Source organism: Heterodontus francisci, chromosome 2 (genome assembly GCF_036365525.1).
Source record: "Heterodontus francisci isolate sHetFra1 chromosome 2, sHetFra1.hap1, whole genome shotgun sequence".
NCBI lineage: Eukaryota > Metazoa > Chordata > Chondrichthyes > Heterodontiformes > Heterodontidae > Heterodontus > Heterodontus francisci.
The window spans coordinates 24,431,298-24,455,530 of NC_090372.1; the positions used below are offsets into that span (position 1 = coordinate 24,431,298).

The 24,233-nt window shown below is 41.9% G+C and overlaps 1 protein-coding gene across 9 annotated transcripts in view; it reads right to left on the reverse strand.

Moving 5' to 3' along the window:
• LOC137383106 (solute carrier family 12 member 7-like) overlaps positions 1-24,233 on the reverse strand; it is a 238,156-nt gene that overhangs the window by 71,279 nt on the left and 142,644 nt on the right. For all 9 annotated transcript variants that reach the window (XM_068055652.1, XM_068055650.1, XM_068055653.1 and 6 more), the window contains 2 exons: positions 8,817-8,911; positions 3,078-3,209 (listed from right to left, as the gene is read on the reverse strand). In XM_068055652.1, coding sequence (XP_067911753.1) covers positions 3,078-3,209; positions 8,817-8,911 — 227 coding nt within the window. The remainder of the gene's footprint in view (positions 1-3,077; positions 3,210-8,816; positions 8,912-24,233) is intronic.

Below are 24,233 nucleotides of genomic sequence, written 5' to 3' on the forward strand. Positions count from 1 at the left end.
GAAAATTGATCATGGCATTCAAAAAAAGACTTCCTGTTAAAGTAGTATGATGACTATGCAAAATCCAAAAGATAATTTTAGTTGCAGAAACTACAGTGCAGGGAAGGTCTGCAGATCTGGAAAGATAAAAAGACTTCTGTACTGAATGGACTGTTTATCATGATTTTATTCTTGGTTAGCAGTTTAAAGCTTAAATCTTCTGTGGCTTTTGCTGGAATGGAGGGGAATTTGAGAATCAGAGCCATGCCTTGCAGGGAATCAGCTGTTTAAATCTATTAGGAGACATATGTCAAGCACAGTGGCGCAGTGGTTAGCACCGCAGCCTCACAGCTCCAGGGACCCGGGTTCAATTCTGGGTACTGCCTGTGTGGAGTTTGCAAGTTCTCCCTGTGTCTGCGTGGGTTTTCTCCGGGTGCTCCGGTTTCCTCCCACAAGCCAAAAGACTTGCAGGTTGATAGGTAAATTGGCCATTATAAATTGTCACTAGTATAGGTAGGTGGTAGGGAAATATAGGGACAGGTGGGGATGTTTGGTAGGAATATGGGATTAGTGTAGGATTAGTATAAATGGGTGGTTGATGTTCGGCACAGACTCGGTGGGCCGAAGGGCCTGTTTCAGTGCTGTATCTCTAATCTAATCTAATCTAAATATCACCACTCAAACCATGAGACAAGATTTTCTGGCTCCATACACACACATTGGAGAATAGGTTCATAATTTAAACTGTCCCCAACATGGTTTATACCTCATCACACTAGACAGATCACGTAAGTCATGGTCATCAGGTGTTTTGTTTGGTCAGGACTTTCAATGGGTCAATATCCAAGGTTGTCTTAAATATTCAATCTATTTCTTGACAAAATAATCCCCACATTACAATATTTTCTATTATGTACTGACTAAAAATCACTCCACTTTTTTTTTCCCCAGCCTCCAACTGGGTCATTTCAGTTCTGATTTAACCCATAAGGCTCATTTTTGTTTTATTCAGAACTTTATTTTTACATACAAAATGTTCATGAACCAGCTCACCACATACTTCAAACCTGCCTGGGTTTCTGCTCCCTACAGAGACAGTACACCATCTGACCCCTCATAAGAGAATGTTAGCTGAAGTTGAAGTTCATGGAATTGAAGGCAAATTATTAACCTAATTAGTAAACTGGCTGAGCAGAAGAGACAAAGTAGGGATAATGGATAAGTACTCTAATTGATAGGATGTGACTCGTGGTGGTGTCCCACAAGGATCTGTGTTGGGGCCTCAACTATTCAATGCATTCATTAAAGACTTAGATGATGGCATAGGAAGCCATATATCCAAATTTACTGATGACACAAAGATAGGCAGCATTATAAACAGCGTAGAGGAAAGCATAAAATTGTAAAAGAAATATTGCTAGATTAAGTGAACAGGCTAAACTGTGGCAAATAGATTTCAACATAGGCAAATGTGAGGACATCCATTTGGGCCTAAAAAGGAAAGAACAGGATACTTCCAAATGGTGATAAGCTAAAAACAGCGGAGGTCCAAAGAGATTAACACAGATCATTAAAATGTCACAAAAAGGTACAGAAAGTATTCAAAAAGGCTATTGGAATACAGACCTTTATTGCTTCAGGAATAGAATACAAGGGAGTAGAGGTTATGCTTCAGCTATTAAGAGCCTTGGTCAGACCATACCTTAGGAAGAATATATTGGCCTTGGAGGGAGTGCACTGTATATTTATTAGAATGATACCTGGACTCTACAGATTAAATTATGAGGAGAGATTACACAAACTAGGGTTGTCTTGCCTGGAATTTAGAAGGTTAAGGGATGATTTGATAGAAGTTTTCAAGGTATTATGGTGAACAGATAGGGTAGAGAGAAACCATTTCCACGAGTTAGGAAGTCTAGGACTAGGGGGCAGAGCCAATAAAATTAAAGCCAAACAATTCAGGAGTGAAATTACAAAACAATTCTTGGCACAAAGGATGGTAGACGTTTGAAACTCATTTACAAATGGCAATTGATGCTGGGTCAATCATTAATTTTAAAAAAATGAGACTGATAGATTTTTGGTAGCCGAAGGTATCAAGGGATATGGGTCAAAGACAGCCAAAGTGAGTTAGGTCGCAGATCAGTCATGATTTCATTGAATGGCAGGACAGACTTGAGGGGCTACATGATCGGCTCCTGTTGCTATGATTCTACCTGGGCTACTCGGAGACACCAGTGTCTGGTCAGTAACAACTCCTGATTCTCCCTCTGTCTCTTTAAGGGGACAACACACACACACACAACAGACTGCCCTCAGCACAGCACAAACCTCCTTATTCTGTGATACCAGCATCATTGCTCAAAACATATAACTCTACGCTTCAATTTCTATTTAATAAAATGTTCGCCATACAGATAGAAGTATATTTTATCCCAAAAGGTTCAGATGACATCCACTAGCCCTTCAAGCTTTGCTTTTGTGACTGTGGTGCACTTTGAGTCCTCTATAGGAAATTGCAGCCTTATTAGTCATTCCCAATTAGTTATTAAATACAGCTTCCCACCATTGCTTCAAGATTTTAAAATATAAACATTTTAGTCAGAGAGATACAGCACTGAAACAGGCCCTTAGGCCTACTGAGTCTGTGCCAACCATCAACCACCAATTTATACTAAACCTACATTAATCCCATATTCCCTACCACATCCCCACCTTCCCTCAATTCTCCTACTACTACCTACACTAGGGGCAATTTACAATGGCTAATTTACCTATCAACCTGCAAGTCTTTGGCTGTGGGAGGAAACCGGAGCACCCGGCGGAAACCCACGCGGTCACAAAGAGAACTTGCAAATTCCGCAAAGGCAGTACCCAGAACCAAACCCAGGTCGTTGAAGCCGTGAGGCTGCGGTGCTAACCACTGCGCCGCCCTTTTCTTGGTGCCTAAAAATGCACAATGACAAACTGGATCATCTTCACATGGAGAGTTTACTCTTCCATTTATTCAAACTGAGTCATTGCCAGGCAGCAGTAGTTCTCCGTTATCACAAACCAAGGTATTAGCTGTGTGATATTCCTCATATAGGCCCATTTACCTTAATTTCTTTCTTTCTCAGCTCCTCATTGTTTTCTGCCTCCTCATGTTCTCGGACACCCTGAGTGAGGTTGGTGTAGTTTGCCAGTCTGTTAAGCAGGGAGGAGACCATTGGGTTCCTGTCCATTTCCTCCTGTTGAGCAAGATCAGAATAATCACCTTATATTTTCTCAACAAACAACACATGATTTTTCTTCCCTAAAAGGACAAGATTCAGTACTACACAAGAGGATGCAGGAAAGAGAATGAACAGAACTAATATGGTCCAGTACTCCTGAATGAAATCCCCCCCATCTTCCACTCTGATTGGAAAGAAAGGAGAAGTTGGTTCGGGGGATCTCTGCAATCTCTTAGCCAGAGTGAGCAGACAGCAAAGGTGAGGGAAAAGCAGAGAGAAATAACATGAATATAGAATGCATGAAACATTTACAACACACAAGGTCAAGGAATGTTTTTGGGTTGTTTAGAAACAGCTGGTAAATAGCATGTGCCATTTCCTATTGCTAAGTTAACGAGGTCATAATATTCCCTCTGAATTTACATTTAATTACATGTTGTGACACTGACCCAAAATGGGCATTATCCACTGGCTGGAGGGTGTAATTACAGAGAGACAAGTTTGCAGCAACAGTTGCCCGAATAAAATGCAGACATGTGAAACAAACAAGACGACAAAAGATATGACTTTAAAGATGGGCCTGCTGACATGATTCAGTCCTTAGTCCAAACATCCTCCTCCCTCTAATCCTCTTTCACCTCAAGACTACACTTGACCCTCCCATGTAAAATACCATAGGAGATTGACCAGGTTAATTCACAATTTCTTTTAAATCTTTTCAAAGATCATCACGAATTTCAGGAGAAAAGTCAGTCACTTAATTATTTTATCTTTAAACAGCATTCAACATCGCTCATTATTGACTCAGAACATGCTCCAGGGACTGCTCTTCACATATGACTTCTTCTTCTTCTTTGGCCTCCTTGTCTCGGGAGACAATGGGTAAGCGCCTGGAGGTGGTCAGTGGTTTGTGGAGCAGCGCCCGGAGTGGCTATAAAGGCCAATTCTAGAGTGACAGGCTCTTCCACAGGTGCTACAGAAAAAATTGGTTGTCGGGGCTGTTACACAGTTGGCTCTCCCCTTGCGCTTCTGTCTTTTTTCCTGCCAACTGCTAAGTCTCTTCGACTCGTCACTCTTTAGCCCCGCCTTTATGGCTGCCCGCCAGCTCTGGTGAACGCTGGCAACTGACTCTCACGACTTGTGATCAATGTCACAGGACTTCATGTCGCGTTTGCAGACTTCTTTAAAGCGGAGACATGGACGGCCGGTGGGTCTGACACCAGTGGCGAGCTCGCTGTACAATGTGTCCTTGGGGATCCTGCCATCTTCCATGTGGCTCACATGGCCAAGCCATCTCAAGCGCCGCTGACTCAGTAGTGTGTATAAGCTGGGGATGTTTAGTTTAGCTTAGAGATACAGCACTGAAACAGGCCCTTCGGCCCACTGAGTCTGTGCCGATCAACCACCCATTTATACTAATCCTACATTAATCCCATATTCCTACGACATCCCCACCTGTCCCTATATTCCCTATCACCTACCTATACTAGGGGCAATTTATAATGGCCAATTTACCTACCAACCTGCAAGTCTTTTGGCTTGTGGGAGGAAACCCACGCAGACACAGGGAGAACTTGTAAACTCCACACAGGCAGTACCCAGAATTGAACCCGGGTCGCTGGAGCTGTGAGGCTGCGGTGCTAACCACTGCGCCGCCAGTTGGCCGCCTCAAGGATTTCTGTGTTGGAGATGAGGTCCTGCCACCTGATGCCAAGGATTCTCCGGAGGCAGCGAAGATGGAATGAATTGAGACGGCGCTCTTGGCTGACATACGTTGTCCAGGCCTCGCTGCCGTAGAGCAAGGTACTGAGGACACAGGCTTGATACACTCGGACTTTTGTGTTCCGTGTCAGTGCGCCATTTTCCCACACTCTCTTGGCCAGTCTGAACATAGCAGTGGAAGCCTTTCACATGCACTTATTGATTTCTGCATCGAGAGACAGGTTACTGGTGATGGTTGAGCCTAGGTAGGTGAACTCTTGAACCACTTCCAGAGCGTGGTCACCGATATTGATGGATGGAGCATTTCTGACGTCCTGTCCCATGATGTTAGTTTTCTTGAGGCTGATGGTTAGGCCAAATTCGTTGCAGGCAGCCGCAAACCTGTCGATGAGACTCTGCAGACACTCTTCAGTGTGAGATGTTAAAGCAGCATCGTCAGCAAAGAGTTGTTCTATGAGGACTTTCCGTATTTTGGACTTCGCTCTTAGACGGGCAAGGTTGAACAACCTGCCCCCTGATCTTGTGTGGAGGAAAATTCCTTCTTCTGAAGACCTGACCGCGTGCGAGAGCAGCAGGGAGAAGAAAATCCCAAACAGTGTAGGTGCGAGAACACAGCCCTGTTTCACGCCACTCAGGATAGGAAAGGGGTCTGATGAGGCGCCGCTATGCTGAATTGTGCCTTTCATATTGTCATGAATGAGGTGATGGTACTTAGTAGCTTTGGTGGACATCCGATCTTTTCTAGTAGTCTGAAGAGACCACGTCTGCTGACGAGGTCAAAGGCTTTGGTGAGATCAGTGAAAGCAACATAGAGGGGCATCTGTTGTTCGTGGCATTTCTCCTGTAGCTGACAAAGGGAGAACAGCATGTCAATGGTCGACGCAAAAAGGAAAGAAGGTACCAGCCCTTCCTTTTGCAAGCTGGAACGTCAGAACTGTGTGTCCTGGCCTGTCGGAAGACCTTACACAAATCAACGATTCTCGGAAGACCGCCATCATTAACAACGAGCTCAGTAGACTCAATGTGGACATTGCAGCACTTCAGGAGACACGCCTCCCTGCGAGCGGATCTCTAAGAGAGCAAGACTACACCTTCTTCTGGCAGGGTAGGGATCCTGAAGAACCAAGACAGCATGGAGTGGGCTTCGCCATCAGAAACTCTTTGCTCAGCATGATAGAGCCTCCCTCAAATGGCTCGGAACGCATACTGTCCATCCAACTGCTCACTGCCTCTGGTCCAGTACACCTACTCAGCATCTATGCTCCAACACTCTGCTCTCCACCTGAAGATAAAGACCAGTTCTACAAGGAACTCCATATCATTAGTAGCATCCCCAATAACGAACATCTGTTCCTGCTGGGGAACTTTAATGCCAGGGTTGGGGCCGACCATGACTCATGGCCCTCCTGCCTTGGGCGCTATGGCATTGGAAGGATGAATGAGAATGGACAGAGACTGCTGGAGTTGTGTACCTATCATAACCTCTGCATCACCAACTCGTTCTTTCACACTAAACCCTGTCACCAGGTTTCTTGGAGGCACCCAAGATCACGTCGTTGGCACCAGCTGGACCTCATCATCACAAGGCGAGTCTCCTTAAACTGTGTTCAAACGACACGCAGCTTCCACAGTGCGGACTGCGACACCAACCACTCCCTGGTGTGCAGCAAGGTTAGACTCAAACCAAAGAAGCTGCATCAACACGAGCAGAATTTCTTATCCACAGCTGTTACAAAAATTTCTAAATACACTTGAAAAAGCCCTTCAAAACACTCCCACAGGGGATGCAGAGACTAAGTGGGCCCACATCAGAGACATATGACTATTGCCAGGCTATCCTAAGGGAGGGAAATAGAGTAAACAGCTGCATCCAGTTCTGAAGAAGGGTCACTTACCTGAAACGTTAACATCTGTGGAGAGAGAAGCAGAGTTGCCAGACCTGCTGAGTTATTTCCAGCATTTCTTGTTTTTATTTCAGATTTCCAGCATCCACAGTATTTTGCTTTTATAAACAGCTGTATCCCCTGTCCTTCCAACATCCAACAGGAGGAGTGGATATTGATCACATGCAGAAACCCTACTTAGTTGGGTGCTCCCCTTGGGTCACTGGAGGCCAATTACCACATGGACTGACCAAGATCATATAATTCAAAACCAATGAGGTAATGCATGTGGCACTTTCTTATATGGGCTAAGCTCAACACTGGCAACAGCAGTCAACAAATGAATTATCTAGGGAGTTCATAATCCAGCCATGCTTTGCTAGGAAAATCTTTAGCAGTGGACATTCATATGTTTTTTTGGTGGTATTCCATCTAGAACCTATAGCAGTGATTGTCATTCTTCTGCAGGACCGAGGGTACCATGATTGATGGGGAGTCTGCAATTGCACTATATTATGGAACACTGTAGCAGAGCTACATTAAGTTCTTACATGTAATGCTCAAGCAGACGATGAAAATCCATTCTGTTCTCAAGCACAAGGTTGTGAACCAAAGATCTGTACTCACCTGGGCACCAGAACAGGAGAAAGCCCCCTCAATCTTAAATTATTGATCATAATTCAGGTATGGTGGATTAGTGAGTTATATTGCTGGAATGAGTTCAAATTCCCTATCATGGCGGTTGAGAATTTGAATTAATTTTTTTTTTTTTAATCTGGAAATAAAAAGCAGGTATTGGTAAAAGTCACCATGAACTGGTCTTAAAGACCCAACTCGTTCACTAATGTTGTTTAGGGAAGAAAAGCTGCCATCCTCACCCAATCTGGCCTATGTGACTCCAGTCTTATACTAAAGTGGCGGACTCTAAGTTGGCCTCTGCCCAGCAGCCACACAGTTTAAGAAGAAGGGCAACCACCACCTTTTCAGGGCAATAAATGCTGGCCTTTTAAGCAACATACACCCAGAGAATGAATTTTTTTAAAGTTTTAAATCAAAGGGCTACATTTTTAAACTCTTCACCTGGGTATAAAATTGGCATTGGATTAGCTGCCCATTATGGAATAAAAAGAAATAATCGGGCATCCGCCTAACAGGCAGCCAATCAGCAATGCTTGTGCAGCAGCTTCAAATTCTATCACAAACTCCATCATTTCAACAAAGGGTCCCATTCAATACATGATCTCATCATTCTGAGATCTTAATTAACCTGCAATTTCCCATCATTTGTTTTTTCTCACCTAACATTTGCATTTATTCCTGTCCTAGAACACAAAACTCTGCTGCCCATATCCTAGCCCGCACCTGTTCACCCATCCCTGGCTCGCTTACCTACACTGGCTCCCCATCAAGCAATGCCTCGACTTTTAAAACTCCCATCCTTGTTCTCAAATCCCTTAATGACCTCATCCATCCCAATCTCTAACCTTCTGTAGGCCAACAACCCTTTGAGATTTCTGCACACCTCCATTTCAGGTCCCTATCATCACTGAGTTTCATCACTCCAGTGGGCGGGGGGAGAGGGTCTCAGGTAAAAAGGGAACTTTAATATTTCGATCTGTATGTTTATGCTTTACTTCATTTCTGGTTAAAACTGGTTTGATAATAAACTGATAATTTTGTTGTTTATTAAATTAACCTTGTTGGTGTGTTTTATTCTGGGATAAAAATAGAGTCTATGATTGACCGTATCGGTAAGTGAGAAAAAATTTTAATATATGTTGTGACCCGTGGAGAAGAAGTGGAACTAGAACAAATGGTGCATTCCTCCCGCCTTGGTCCTAACCCACTCCATAAAAACAATATCTTAGTCTAAGCTTTTGGTGGTTCTTATGTGGTTTGATGTCCTGTTTGTCTGATTATGCCATTTTGGGGCATTTTACTAGATTAAAAAGGTGCGATATAAATGCCAGTTGCAGTTTCAACTTAAAAAATTATGCAACAAAAGGGTACCATTTACCTCGAAAAGTGCCAAGTTTTTCCCTTCATACAGGATTCCTTTGTCGATGTCTGTACTGTTGATGAAAGGACTGCTTTCTTTGGGAATTCCATCTCCTAGTTTAAATAAAATAAATCCAATCACTGTTTGAGATAAAGAGTTTAACCATGATGATTATTTAATTGTGCATCAATCCTGCTGACAATAGAAAATTGTTCATGTATTATTACTGTGCATTGTTAATTATTGCCATTTTTTATTTTCTTAAATGAATTTTTATTTGACAGGAGGCATATTGTTAAATAGTATTACAAGCAATCCTCACAACAATCTGCCTTAGAAGATGTGCAGTTCTTAATACAATTCCGTGTTTCCCATTATCTTTTGAAATGCATTTATCAACAATTCATAGTGGCTACAGCACTCAAACATATTCTCAACTCATTACTACAGCCCATTAAACACGACAGGGCTTCACTGTATGAAGTGGAACATTTGGTTAAGTTTCAACCAATAACTCCCCATGCAAATCTATTAACACCAATCGTCCTTATTTTCCAATTTTCTTTTTGGTGAAAATATATATAAATAAATAAAACACACACACATACATACACCCCACATGTACTGTACATTAGCCAGCATCAACATGTAAACGAATTCTACAGTTCACGCATTTCCTGCATGGTGCACTTCCTTTGCTCAATGTCCATATAATCACTGGAGAGGCATTATCTTTGAATTTACTGTCACTATGGTAACCATCTTTTGCCAATTCCCTTTTGGGAAAGGGAATAGCAGAACATTGATTGTGCTAAGTATAATTTGAGTTCCACTCATTCATTGATGGAAGTTCACTGAAACCCTTAATTAGCAGTTCCACGTCCCTAAATATAGTTGAAAAAATAGATTCAATTAAAAAAAAATAGGCATCACATTTACATTTCAAAATATTTCAAACAGCTCATTCAAAAAAAAGGGTCTGTTTCTAATCGGCCACGTAGATGACTCCATTTGGCTGCTGAAGATCCACAATTTTAGTCACTTCTCATTCTGCAACATATCAGCAACCTTCTTCCCTTTCCTTGTTCAACAGGGCAAGCGAGATCACCGGACAAAGGAGAAGTCAACATTTTGTTGCCAAAATGAAACTGAACAGTGGCCGCATTAAAAAAGGCACAGATTAAAAAAATCTTGAAAGTACAATTTCAGCTGACAAAAAATAATTCTCAAAGAAACTACACTCTGAAAATAGTGCAAGCGATAAATAAAATGACTGCAGTCAAAGAAATTTGGTTTAATGTTATAGGTTAGCACATTGTACTTTTACCTTAAGGCCCTTCGTTTGAATCCAGGCTGGACCAAAGAATAAGAAAGTCTTAAGTGAAACAACTTTGGGTAATCTGGATCTAACTTCTAATAGCCGTAAGTCCACGGTACAAAACTAACATTAAATCACTAATACGTTTCAAACTCTTTTCTCCATGGGAAGTCAAAAATTAATAAAGTGGAATTGAGTGCTGCTGAATCAAATCATTACTTTCTCAGTGAATCAAAGTCCAGAGTCTAGAGAAGGAACTTCCATTTGTACTGATAATCTATTTTACTGATGTTAGTTGAGGGACAAATATTGGCTAGGACAGCGGGTAGAATTCCCCTGTTCTTTTTAAGAATACTGATGTGGATCTTTCCCCTCCAACTGAAGTACAAACAGGGCCTTAGTTTAACAGGTCAGCTGAAAGACTGCACCTCCAAGAGTACAGCATTGGAGTGTCAGCCTAGATTATATACTCAAGTCTCTGGAGTGGGATTTGAACCCACAATCTTGTGGCTCACAGGCAAGTATGCTACCCACTGACCTACAGATGATACTTGATGTCAGCAGCATAGAAATTCTGGATGATCTGTAGCCAGGTGCAACAGAAGAATATCAATTCTAAGCTTCTGCCCAACTCACATCATCAAGGGAGCACCTTCACAAGGTCTGCAGCAGTCAAGGAGAAAGGCGGCTCACCAACACCTTCTCACTGACCTTGCTCACATCCCATGAACAAATATCAAGACAGTTGCCTCATAGTAAATATTTAAAGAATAAAAATAAAAAGTTAGAAAAAATTAACAGGAGGGGAAAAATGTGGAAGGGAAAGGCAGAGCATTCAAAAATAAACTTTAAAGAAAATCTAAATAGAACTGCAAGCAATTTTACAACACAGCAACAGGCCATGCAACCTAACTGGTCTTCTGGTGTTTATGAGCCACATGGGCCTCCTCCCATTCTTACTTTATCTATTCCTTTCTCATGTACTGATCTAGCTGCTCCTTAAATGCACCTATGCTATGTGCCTCAATTTCTGCATGTGGTGCAGTGTTCCATATTCTTACCACTCTCTGGGTAAAGAAGTTTCTCCCAAGTTCCTATTGGGATTATTTTGTGTTCTTTGCATTGATGGTGCAATAAAATTCTGAATAACTTGTATTGTAATATTAGGGCATACTTCAGCATCTGCATTTTAGCTAAAAAGAGTATCCAGCCCAGAGGTTCTTTGAACAAACTGGCTGTCAAAGGTCTGAACCGCACGAACGAGTAGATAGGATTCCAGTTTGCAGGTCTTTTCTCTCTCCGCACTCTGCGTCAGATGACTTGGCAGGTCGTTAGGCTATTCACTGCACCTTGCTGAAGCAAAGTGTTTGAGGGTCGCAGCTATGCCTCAGGATCTCTGCAGTGGTTCCTGATTCCACTTTCTCCTAGTCTGGCTCTCGCGATGAGACCAGTCAGTTCATCAAGAATCGTTCTTTGGGGATGGCCGACTTTCTTTCACCCAACCTATAAATGTTTCTGCTACCATCCTACCTTCCCCACCTTGCATCTCAATTTTTATTTTTTTCAAATTTCTCCTCAGAATGTAGGTGACACTGGCAAAGCCGGAATTCATTGCCCATCTCTAGTCGCTGTGAGGTGGTGGTGGTGGGGCTTTTCCTTGAATCACTGCAGTCCATGTGAAGATGGTGCACCCATAATAAGTAGTAGGGAATTCTGGGATACTGACCCAGTGCCAATGAAGGAAGAATATATGTCCAAGTTAGGATGATATATGACTTAGAGATGATTAGGTTTATCACACTCTTCATCCTCTCCCTCACTCCTTTTGCCATTTCTTTTTCTTCCCTACCAATGTTAATCTAGAGATTTTCCAGAAACTATTTACACTCATTTCCTGAATATACACAGAATTACACAAAAAATTACAACACAGAAACTGATCAGTCTGTGCCAGTATTCATACTCCACACAAGCTTCCTCCCAAGGTACTTCATCTAACCTGGTCAGCATATCATTCTATTCCTTTCTCCTTCATGTATTATCTATCTTCCCTTTAAATTCATCTGTGCTATTTGGCTAGACCATATAATTATAGAAGTAGGTGCATAAGTATCCTCTCCGGGGCTAGCAGTATCTTAAACAAAGCGAATCACCTACTTAAAATAACTGAAATTATTTAGATACCACAATACAATCTCTCCCCTTCCCGTAATCACTGAAGAGCAACTTTATTTTTTTCCCCAAGTATTCAGGAATGTTTTCTTGTAAAAATACAATAATGCTGGCTGACACTCCTTGTGCTTTACTAAATAAACAAGTGTCAGAAGTGCAGTCTTTCAAATGAGTTGCCTCCCCTCTCAGGTGAATTTTTTTATTCATTCATGGGATGTGGGTGTCACTGGTTAGGCCAGCATTTATTGCCCATCCCCAATTGCTCTGGAACGAGTTCTTGCTAGGCCATTCGAAAGGGCATTTAAGAGTCAACCACATTGCTGTGGGTCTGAAGTCACATGTCGGTTAGACCAGGTAAGTAAGTCCTAAGGCCCGAAAGGACATGAGTACACCAGATGGGATTTTATAACAATCGACAATGGTTTGTTTCATGGTCACCCTTAGACTAGCTTTTTAATTTCAGATTTATTAATTGAATTCAAATTTCAGCATCTGCTGTGGTGTGATTCAAACCCATGGCCCTAAGAGCACTAGCTCTGGGCCTCTACATTGCTAGTCCAGTGACAATACCACTATGCCACCACCTCTCCCCACAGCACTGCTGGAAGGAAAGGAGGGAGTTCTCTCCAGTGTTTCAGCCAACATCTATCCTCCAACCTACCACCACCAAGACAGATTAACCTGTCATTTATCTCTGCTCATGGAACATAGTTGCACATAAAATGGCTGCTGCATTTTCTACATTACAACAGTGACTGCACTTCGAAAGTACTTCATTTTCTGTGACGTGCATTGGGACATTCTAAAGTTGTAAAAGGTGCTGTATAAATGCAAGTTTTCTTTTCTTCAACCTACATTGATCTTGTAAAACTCTATTGTACACTTTGTTTGCAAAAAACATTTATTTTCATGTTCATCAAGAAAACCAAGTCCACAGCTCACAAACAAAAGGCATTCTTGGAGCTCAGCCAAGATTTAATGGTTCTGTTAACTCCATGTTTCAGTGGATTTCTAGTTCAAAAGGTCCATAAGGTCAGCTGGAGGCAAGACTTGTTTCTCTCTGATGTGCATTGGCTCTCAGTCCGACAACGCCTCAATTTTAAAATTTCATTGCTGTTTTCAAATCCCAGAGTGGCCTTGCCCTTTCCCATCTCTGTAACCTCCTCAGCCCTGAAACCCTCCAATATCTCTGTGCTCCTCCAATTCTGACCTTTTGCGCAACCCCGATTTTAATTGCTGCACCACTCACGGCTGTACTTTCAGCTGTCAAGCTCTGGAATTCCCTCCCTAAACCTCTCTCCTCCTTTAAGAAGCTCCATAAAAACCTACCTCTTTGACCAAGTTTTTGGTCACCTCCATTAATATCTCATGTGGCTCAGTGTCAAATTTTCTTTGATAACATTCCTGTGAAGCGCCTAGGGGTGTTTTACATTAAAGTCGCTATATAACAGGAAGCTGTTGTTATTTCCTAATCAATGGCAACACTCATTTTCTAAGTATGATGCATTTAAGGGGAAGCTAGGTAAGTACAGGAGGAAGAAAGGAATAGAATATGTTGACAGTGTTTGATGAAGTACAGAGAGCGTGGGAGGAGTCTCATATGGACCATAAACACCAGCATAGACCAGTTTACTCAATGCAATTCAAATGGAATCTACACCTACTGTCACCAGTTTAATCTTTTCAAAATAGCCACAAACATTTATTTTAAGTTAAAAATACTGTGAATATGGGAAATAAAAAAAAACAGAAAATTCTGTAAGCACTTATCAAGTCTGGCACCAATGTTTCAGGTCAACGACCTGTTGAAACATCAGCGACTTGAAATGTTAACTCTGTTTCGCCTTCCACAGATGCTGCCTTACCTGAGTGTTTCCAGTATTTTCTGTTTTTATTTAATTTTAACCTGTTTTGCTAATTTGACCCTGGAAGTAACCAAATTTTAAAATCACCGAAAAGGATATTTAAAAACAAACTACTTACTAGTTTCATTGGTGCATACTGTAATCATTTTTTTTTTACTATTTAAAAACATTTTAAATGCGCCTATTAGTTCCTCTGTGCCTAAAAATACAAACTTAATTTGAAGAGGCTCTTTGAATGGTCCCAAACAGGCACAAATGGTGGAATCGCACTGTGTTCATTACTTCGATTAGGGGCATGGAGGGAGTGGGGCCATCTTCAAGCACTAGCGTTAAAGATTGTGAAAATTCAATTTACACTCGACAAACTTGTGCTTGAAATTCTACAATCTTTTATGCGGGTTTGGTCAATTTCAGATGAAATATTTTTGCAAAACCAGCACAAACTAATGGAAACTCTAGGCCAATGTCACTTTACCCATCAAAAACAAGATAAAAGACTGTTTATATTTATTGCAAAAAAACAATTTTACATGAAAATTTGCACACAATCTACATATTTATCTCAATGTGCCAAAGGGAATAATGCTGCTAAAACTGGTAAACAACATGGCACCTGACTCCGCGTCAGAGTCACTCATTTTCCTTTTAAACAATAGTAAAAGGCTCATGACAACATAAGTTGAAGAGCAAGATTTCAGGGACAGATAACCAAAAGTGGAATGCTTTCACACTTCACTTATACTGCAGATACTGGTCTCAGAACAGAACAGAGCGTACAGGTTCCAGTCAGGCAGTATCCAGTTTAGCCTGACAGTAATATCAATTCTTTAAAGTAGGAGACCGTCCTGCAGTTGCGGCGACTCGTGCACAGTATAATGTATGCGCTGAGCTTCTCCCTCAGCAAGGCTAAACTTAAAATATTTAGACTGCAGCCAATTGGTTTTTGCAAATCTTCAGAAGGTCCCAAGGACCTCAGGGTACTTCTTAATCCTCGTTGGAAACTACTAAGATCCAAGGAGTTTTGCACCAATGACGTGCATTTCTCTAGCACATCAGTAAAAGATCCCAAGGTGCTTCACAAGAGTGCAAGTCAGACAAAAAAATGACACTGTGCCAAAGAAAGGTTGTTAGGACAGATGACCAAAAATGTGATCAAAGATGTGAGTTTTAAGGAGAGTCTTTAAAGGAAGAGAGAGTGGTAGACAGGCAGAGAGATTTAGGGAGTGAATTCCAGAGCTTAGGGCCTACACAGCTGAAGGCACTGCAGCCAACTGGGGGGGGTGAAGGGAGTGGGGAACACATAAGGGAGAAGATTCACTTCTCTAGAGTCAGATCAGGCTCCAATTACAAATTTATATAACCAAATCCAGCTGCAGTATGCAGAGACGTTTAACTAGAAATATGGACACATGCATCGTGGGTAGAAGACACTGCATTGTATACCAATCAGAGAATTCAGGGGACATTTAAATCACAGGCAATTCTGCCCAATGGGTAGACCTCTACATAAAGCAACTCATCTATTTCTAACATGGTAATGGTCATGGTAAATGGTTGTTTTTCAGACTGGTGGATGGTAAAAAGTGGTGTTCCCCAAGGTTGTGTGCTTTTCCGATATACATAAATGACTTGGATAATGGAATAGAGTGTAAAATTTCAAAATTTGCCCATGATACCAAACTTGGAGGTGTGGCAGCCTATAAAATGATATCAACTGCAACAAGACACAGATAGGCTAGCAGAATGGGCAAACAAGTGACAGATGGAATTTAATACACAGAAACGAGAGGTGATGCATTTTGGCAAAAAGGGATAGGGAGAGGCAATATAGACTAAAAGATACCACTCTTAAAAAAGAGTGTACAGGGACAGAGGGACCTGGAGATTTATCTGCATAGATCTTTTAAATTTAGTAAGACATATGGAGAGAGTAGTTAGTAAAGCACATGCAATCTTAGGTTTCTAAGACTAAGTGAGACCGGCACAGTTTAAAACAGCATGGCAGCAGGAAGGAGTAAGACTGAGTGAGACCGGCACAGGGAGCAGAGAGCAGTCGGACCTGTGTGCGAGCAGTCCAGGTACGCCGGAGTTTTGAAAAAAAAAGTCAACAGTAACGTCACAGGAAAACCGCAAGTTCTTTGGTTGGTAAGTAACTGCTAATTTGAATTACCTATTCCAAGTTGAATTCAAATTAAAGGTGACTAGGAAAAATATTTTACAGATTAAAAACTAAAGACCAGTCGGAAATTTAAAAAACAAATTAAAATCTAATTAAATAAAATAGAGATGCAGGGCCAGGCGATGTGTTGTACCTGCATGATGTGGGAGCTGGTTGACCCCATTGTGTTTCCTAGTGACCACATCTGTAGCAAGTGTTGGCTGCTCGAGGAACTCCGGCTCAGAGTTGATGAGCTGGAGTCTGAGCTTCGGACACTGCAACACATCAGGGAAGGGGGCAAGTTACCTGGACACTGTTTCAGGAGACAGTCACACCCCTTAGATTAACTACCTTGAATTCGGCCAGTGGTCAGGGACAGGAGGGTGTGACTAGGAGTGAGGCAGGTAGGAGGGATCCAGGAGGTAGTGTTACAGGAGCCTCAGCCCTTGTCCAACAGGTTTGAGATTCTTGCTCCCTGTGTGGATGAGAGCAGAGACTGTAGGGAGGATGAGCAAACTGACCACAGCACTGTGGTACAGGGAGCCATTCAAGTGAGGGGAGAAAAGAGAAATGTAGTTGTAATCAGGGATAGTACAGTTAGGGGCATAGACACTGTTCTCTGTGGCCAGGATCGAGAATTTGTTGCCTACCTGGTGCCAGGGTTCAGGATATCTCTTCTGGACTGCAGAACAACTTGGAGTGGGAGGGGAAAGATCCAGTTGTAGTGGTCCACGTAGGTACCAACGATATAGGTGGAACGAGGATAGAGGTTCTGTGGAGGGAATTTGAGCAGCTAGGGGCTAAATTAAAAAGCAGAACCAAAAAAGGTAATAATCTCTGGATTACCACCTGAGCCATGAGCTAACGGTCAGTGTCAAGAAGATTAAAGAGGTAAATGCGTGGCTCAAAGATTGGTGTGGGAGGAATGGGTCCGAATTCGTGGGACATTGGCACCAGTACTGGGGAAGGAGGGAGCTGTTCCGATGTGATGGGCTCTACCTGAATCATGCTGGGACCAGAATCCTAGCGAATCGCATAACTGGGGCTGTAGATAGGGCTTTAAACTAAATAGTGGGGGAGGGAGGATTCAGTTGCATGGAAAAACAGGAAGTCAAAACTAAAGGAGAAGGTAGGAGTGCAGGTTAGTGATGAGGCGGATTGTTACCAGAATATAAACGGTAGGGACAGAACATGTGAACGTCATATTGCACCAAGGAATTGTACAAGAGTGGGGAAATTTGATAATAGAACAAACTTAAAAGCTTTGTATTTGAATGCACGAAGCATTCAGAATAAAATTAATGAGTTAACAGCACAAATAGAGATGAATGGGTATGATTTAGTGGCGATTACTGAGATGTGGTTGCAGGGAAACCAGGTTTGGGAATTGAATATCCAAGGGTACTCAGTATTTTGGAAGGATAGGCAGGAAAGGAAAAGGAGGTGGTGTAGCTTTGTTAGTAAAGGAAGAGATCAGTGCTGTAGTGAGAAATGATACATGCACTGGAGATCAAGACGTAGAATCAGTCTGGGTAGAAATAAGAAATAGCAAGGGAAAGACGACCCTGGTAGGAGTAATCTATAGGTCCCCAAACAGCAGTTCCACAGTGCAGCACAGTATAAACCAGGAAATACTGGGGGCTTGTAAGAAAGATATGGCAATGATCATGGGTGATTTTAATATGCATATAGACTGGATTAATCATATTAGCAAGGGGAGCCTCGAGGGAGAGTTCATTGAATGTATTAGAGATTGTTTTTTTGGAGCAATGTGTTGTGGAACCAACCAGGGAGCAGGCTCTTCTAGATTTGGTATTGTGTAATGAGGTGAGATTAATTAATGATCTCATAGTTAATGATCCTCTAGGGAAGAGCGATCATAGCATGCTAGAATTTCAAATTCAGTTTGAGGGCGAGAAACTGGAGCCCCACACTAGCGTTCTGGAGTTAAACAAAGGTAATTACATAGGCATGAGGACAGATTTGGCCCTAGTGCACTGGGCAGGAAGACTAAAAGGTAGGACAGTTGATGAGCAGTGGCAGATGTTTGAGATATTCAAATCCTCCCAACTAAAATATATTCCAGAGAGGAAGAAAGATTGTAAGGGGGGTAAAAACATCCATGGCTAAGCAAGGAAGTTAAGGGTAACAATGACGAAAACTAAGACATACCATATTGCAAAGGCTAGTGGCAGGGTGGAAGATTGGGAAACTTTTAAAGAACAACAAAGGGTTACTAAAAAAGTAATAAAGAACAAAAGGTAAATTATGAATGAAAACTAGCGAAAAATATAAAAACAGATAGCAAAAGCTTCCATCAGTATATAAAAGGGAAGAGAGTAGCTAAAGTGAATGTTGGTCCCACAGAGGATGAGACTGAGGAGTTAATGGTGGGGGAACACAGAAATGGTGGAGAAACTAAATCAGTATTTTGTTTCAGTTTTCACAGTGGAGGACACTAGTACCATCCCAATAGTAACAAGTAATGCAGAGGTTATAGGAAAGGAGGAACTTAGAACAATCACTAGGGAAAAAGTACTGAGCAAACTATTGGGATTGAAGGCAGACAAGTCCCCAGGGCCTGATGGCCTACATCCTAGGGTCTTAAGGAAGTGGCAGCAGAGATAGTGGACCCATTGGTTATAATATTCCAAAATTCCCTGGATGCGGGAAAGGTTCCAGTGGATTGGAAAAATGCTAATATAACACCCTTATTCAAAAAAGGAGGGAGGCAGAAAGTAGGAAACTATAGACCAGTTAGTTTAACATCTGTTGTTGGGAAATTGTTAAAATCCATCATTAAGGAAGTAATAACAGGACATTTAGAAAACTAAAATGCAATCCATCAGAGTCAGCATGGTTTTATGAAGGGTAAATAGTGTTTGACTAATTTGCTAGAGTTCTTCGAAGATGTAACAAGTAAAGTGGATAATGGGGATCCTGTAAATGTAGTATATCTGGACTTCCAGAAGGCATTTGATAAGGTGCCGCACTAAAGGTTAATACACAAGGTAAGATCACATGGGGTTAGGGAAATTTATTAGCTTGGACAGAAGATTGGCTAACCAACAGAAAACAGAGAGTCGGGATAAATGGGTCCTTTTCTCGTTGGCAAGATGTAACTAGTGGGGTGCCACAGGGTTCGGTCCTCAGACCCCAACTATTTACAATCTATATTAATGACTTGGATGCAGGGATAGAAGCTACTATAGCCAAATTTGCAGATGACACTAAAATAGGTGGGATAGTAAGTTGCAATAAAGAAATAAGAAATTTACAAATGGATATGGATAGGTTAGGTGAATGGACCAAAATTTGGCAGATGGAGTTTAACATGGAGAAGTGTGAGGTTATCCATTTTGGTTGGAAGAACAGAAAGGCAAATTATCTAAATGGAGAGAAACTTCAGAGTGCTTTGGTGCAGAGGGATCTGGGTATCCTCAAGCATGAGTTGCAGAAAACTAGTATGCAGGTGCAGCAGGTAATAAGGAAGGCAAATGGAATTTTTGTATTTATTGCTAAAGGATGAGTATAAAAGTAGGGAAGTGTTGCTGCAACTGTAGTGAGACCGCACCTGGAGTATTGCATACAGTTTTGGTCCCTTACTTGAGGAGGAATGTAGTTGCATTGGAGGCAGTTCAGAGGTGGTTCACTAGATTGATTCCAGAGATGAGGGGTTTGTCTTATGAAGAGAGATTGAGCAGTTTAGGCCTTTACTCTCTCGAGTTTAGAAGAATGAGAGGAGATCTAATTGAGGTATACAAGATGATTCAGGGGATTGACAAAGTAGACGTAGAGAGGATGTTTCCTCTGGTGGGACAATCTATAAGAGAACATAGTTTTAGGATAAGGGGTAGCAGATTTAAAACAGCGATGAGGAGAAATTACTTCTCTCAAAGGGTTGCGAGTCTGTGGAATTCACTACCCCAGAGTGCGGTGGATTTTGAGTAAATTTAAGGAGGAGATAGACAGATTTTTAATTAGTAAAGGGTTGAAGGGTTATGGAGAATGGGGGCAGGAAAATGTAGTTGAGGCAGAGATGAGATTAGCCATGATCCTATTGAATGGCGGAGCCAACTCAAGGGGCTGAATTGCCTACTCCTGCTCAGAGTTCTTATGTTCTGATAAAGAAGTATTGAGTACAAAAGCAAGGAGGTTATGCTGAGCTTTTATAAAGCTCTGGTTAGGACACAACTGGAGTATTGCATCCAAATCTGGTCACCACACACTTTAGGAAGGATGTGAGGGTCCTTGAGAGGATGCAGAGGTGATTTACCCGAATGGTTCCAGGGATGAGAGATTTTAGCTACAAGGTTAGGTTGGAGAAGCTAGGGTTGTTCTCCTTGAAGCAAAGAAGGTTGTGGGGAGATTTGAGAGAGGTGAACTAGATTCTGACAGGTTTGGATAGGGTAGACAAAGAAAAGCTGTTCCCATTAGTTAATGGTACAAGGATTAGCGGACAGAGATTTATGGTTTTGGGCAAGAGATGCAGGGAGGATGTGAGGAAGAACTTTTTTCTTTATGCAGCGAGTGGTAATGACCTAGAACTCATTGCCTCCAAAGAGTGGTGGAAGCAGAGATGATGAATGATTTCAAAAAGGAAATTAGATGGGCACTTGAGGGAAATAAACTTACAGCTACAGGGATAGAGCCGGGGAACGGAACTGATTGGATTTCTCTAGAAGAGAGCCGCATGGACTTGATGGGCCGAATCGCCTCCATCTGTGCTGTTTATGACTACGACTTTCAGGTGAGGCCTTAAATCAAGGCTGCGTGTGCATTCTCTAGTGGACACGATCCCAGGGCATAGTGCTATTCAAAGAGCAGGGGAGTTCTCCTGATCAATATTTATTTGTGGGAGTGGTTGTGAAAATTGGCTGCCACCTTTCCTACATTACAATAACTACAGTTCAAAAAAGTACCTCATTGGTTCCAAAGAGTTTTGGGAGGTCCTGAAGTTGTGAAAAGCACAATACAAATTTTTCTTTTTCTCCAGTAGATATGGAACATTAGCAGCTACCAAACTCTCAACCTCTACCACCTAGGAGGACAAGGGCAGCATGGGACCACCATCACCTCCATGTTCCCCTCCAAGTCACATACCATCCTGACTTGGAACTATATTGCCATTTCTTCATCACCGATTCAAAATCCTGGAACTCCCCATTGAACAGCACTGTGGGAGCACCTTTGACACATGGAGGTAGCAATTCAAGGCAGCAGCTCGCCACTACCTTTTCAAAAAGAAATTAGGGATGGGGAACAAATGATGGCCTTGCCAGTGATGCCAGCATCCCATGAATAAATTAAAAAATGTTTAAGAAAAGGAGATAGGAAAAGGCAGAATACTCATGAGGCCTATAATGCACAATAAATCAAAAACAACATTGAGCTAAAGAGAGCATCACACCCCATGGGAGTTTGTCCATCCGCTTAGTCGCAGATGGTATGCGTCCTGGGGAGGCTTCAATTTGAAAGGAAAACTTAAGCGGACACTCCTGCCAATAAACAAAATGAGAAATGATAAAAAGTTCCACAATTACCACACAGCATTGAGTCTAGCCGCAAGGATAGATTTAAAATAAACACTTAGGAGAAGAGTGGAAAACTACAAGAAAAGTCAAGGACACAAGTCAGCTGTTCAGCCCATCGGAGCACAACCCTCTAGTACTGTGGGATCATCCTCAAATTGTGTAATCTCACCTCAGTCAATTAAATATCATAATGAACTACACGGAGATAAAACATTGTGGATGCCTATCTTTACCAAACTGCAAAGAAAAGACAGTCTAACAATTGAAGTCATGCAATATTGTGTTCACTGAACCAGTAAACTTTTTCCAGAGACAAGAATTACTTCCGATCTGCTACAGCAAGATCTAATATCACATCTTCCTGGAAGATTTTACAAATATTTGGCCCTTCTTTTACAGAAGCACATGGCAGCCTTCAGTTTCTCCCTCACTATGGTGAAGCTACCCTACTTTTTACATAGTGTTAACAGCACAGATGCAGGCCATTCAGCCCAACAGGTCTATGCTCCACACATGCCTCCTCGCACTGCTCTTCATCTCACCCTATCAACATACATCTTATATCGGTGGGTAGTTCATCCAAACTTCTATACAGTACATTAAAAGGCTTCTGTTTGAGTCCACATCAATATTTCCATTAGAAATTCCTATGTCCATACTTACAATGACACCGCCTACGTAGATTTGTATTTACACGCCCTCCCCCAATTACCCCATGGCTTGTAACCCTACACCTTAAAAAGTACTTCATTGACTATGCAGTACATTGGGATGTCAAGGCTATTAAAGATGTTATATAAATGTTTTGCTTTCTTCTTTTGTTGTGGCACGGGTTGAAGTCCCATTTAGTCTGGAGGTAGCTAATTGCTGACACATGCACCATCTACAGTATGTAGATGTTGGATTTAGATTGATCCAAATGTCAGACACTAAGGCGATAAACTCCTGTTGACAGCATTATTACGATAGGATTCGCTTCTGCAGGTACCCACCAGTTAAGTGTTTTAGAAACAAGCTAATTCAGACAGTTGGTGGAATCCTTGCCAATAACTCATCCTTCTCAGAATCTTGAATCAAGACCTTGTGTCTTCCCTCCCTTTTCATGAGTTCTATCAATCGCATTGTGGACCAAATTCAAGATATAATCCCCAAAGCAAGGCTGCGATGACATCAGTTAAGGTAGGGAAACCATAAACCATGAATAAGACAATAGAATTACAAGGAAATATTTGCAGGGCTTTTAATAATAGAGCCTTCGTTACTTAGGAGTTTATAAAGTGTGTGCGTGTAGGCATAGCCATTGGACACACTTAAAAGATTTGCTGTATGCCAGCCTGTTAAAGCAAACATCCTGTGCTGTCCTGCAATAACAGCACTGTATTACATTCACTCTGTGAAAACGAAAAACAGAAAGCTTATGCTGGTTCTAGTATATACCAGCTATACATATCTGCCAACAATAGGGAAAACTGTAGCGGTTATGTTACTGAACTAGTAATCCAGAGTCCTAGACTAATAATTGAGAGCATGAGTTCAAAGCCCACTGGTTTAAAAAACATGGAAATAAAAAGCCAGTATCAAAAGTGGTCATGAAACTGCCAAATTGCTCCAGTGCTCAAATTGTTAAAAGAACATAACTGGTTCAGTGAAGGAAACCTTACCCAGTCGGGCCCATATGTGCCTCCAGTTCCACACCATCAAAACACACAGCTGAGTTCTGTCCAGCAATTTAGCTAGCTGGGAGACACCGCATCAGACCTAACTCTGTGCTGTACAGGCTGTTCTCAAGCATTATAAAGGACAAACTGAAAAGCAACTGAATTAACTTACATTAATGTGGAATTCTAGCAGTGAAAAAGGAAAAAGGGAAATAAAAAAGGGCAATCTGACAACCAAACTGCAACATTCAGCTGTGTCAGCTGTAGCTCGCGGTAGCATTCTCACCTCTATCAGATCAAGCACCAGTCTAGAACTTGATTTAGGAGAACGCTTCATTGCAATACCGAGGAAGTGCAGCCTTGCTCGAGAAGCAATCTTTTGGAGGATATATTAAACTACTGGACTAAACAAGAAATCATTGCATCAGAGACAAACATCAACTGCATCTAGAGGACCATCATCTCAGTGAAACACTCTCTTTGGCCCGCCCAAAATTTAATCTTCCAGTGTAAAGGGCAGTTGATGACTGGAGTGTTGCAGATGACAATCCAGGGTTCAGGACTACGTGTTGAGGGACGCACTATAGCCTGGGGCAGCCGCTGCAAAGGCTCAATGGAGAAAGGCCACAGTCTAATGGCCCTCCTGCCATAGTACACGGAGTGGCTGGAACCCATGGAAAACCCCTCAAGTTGTATGTACCAGAGAATGTTTGACATGAAATATATGACC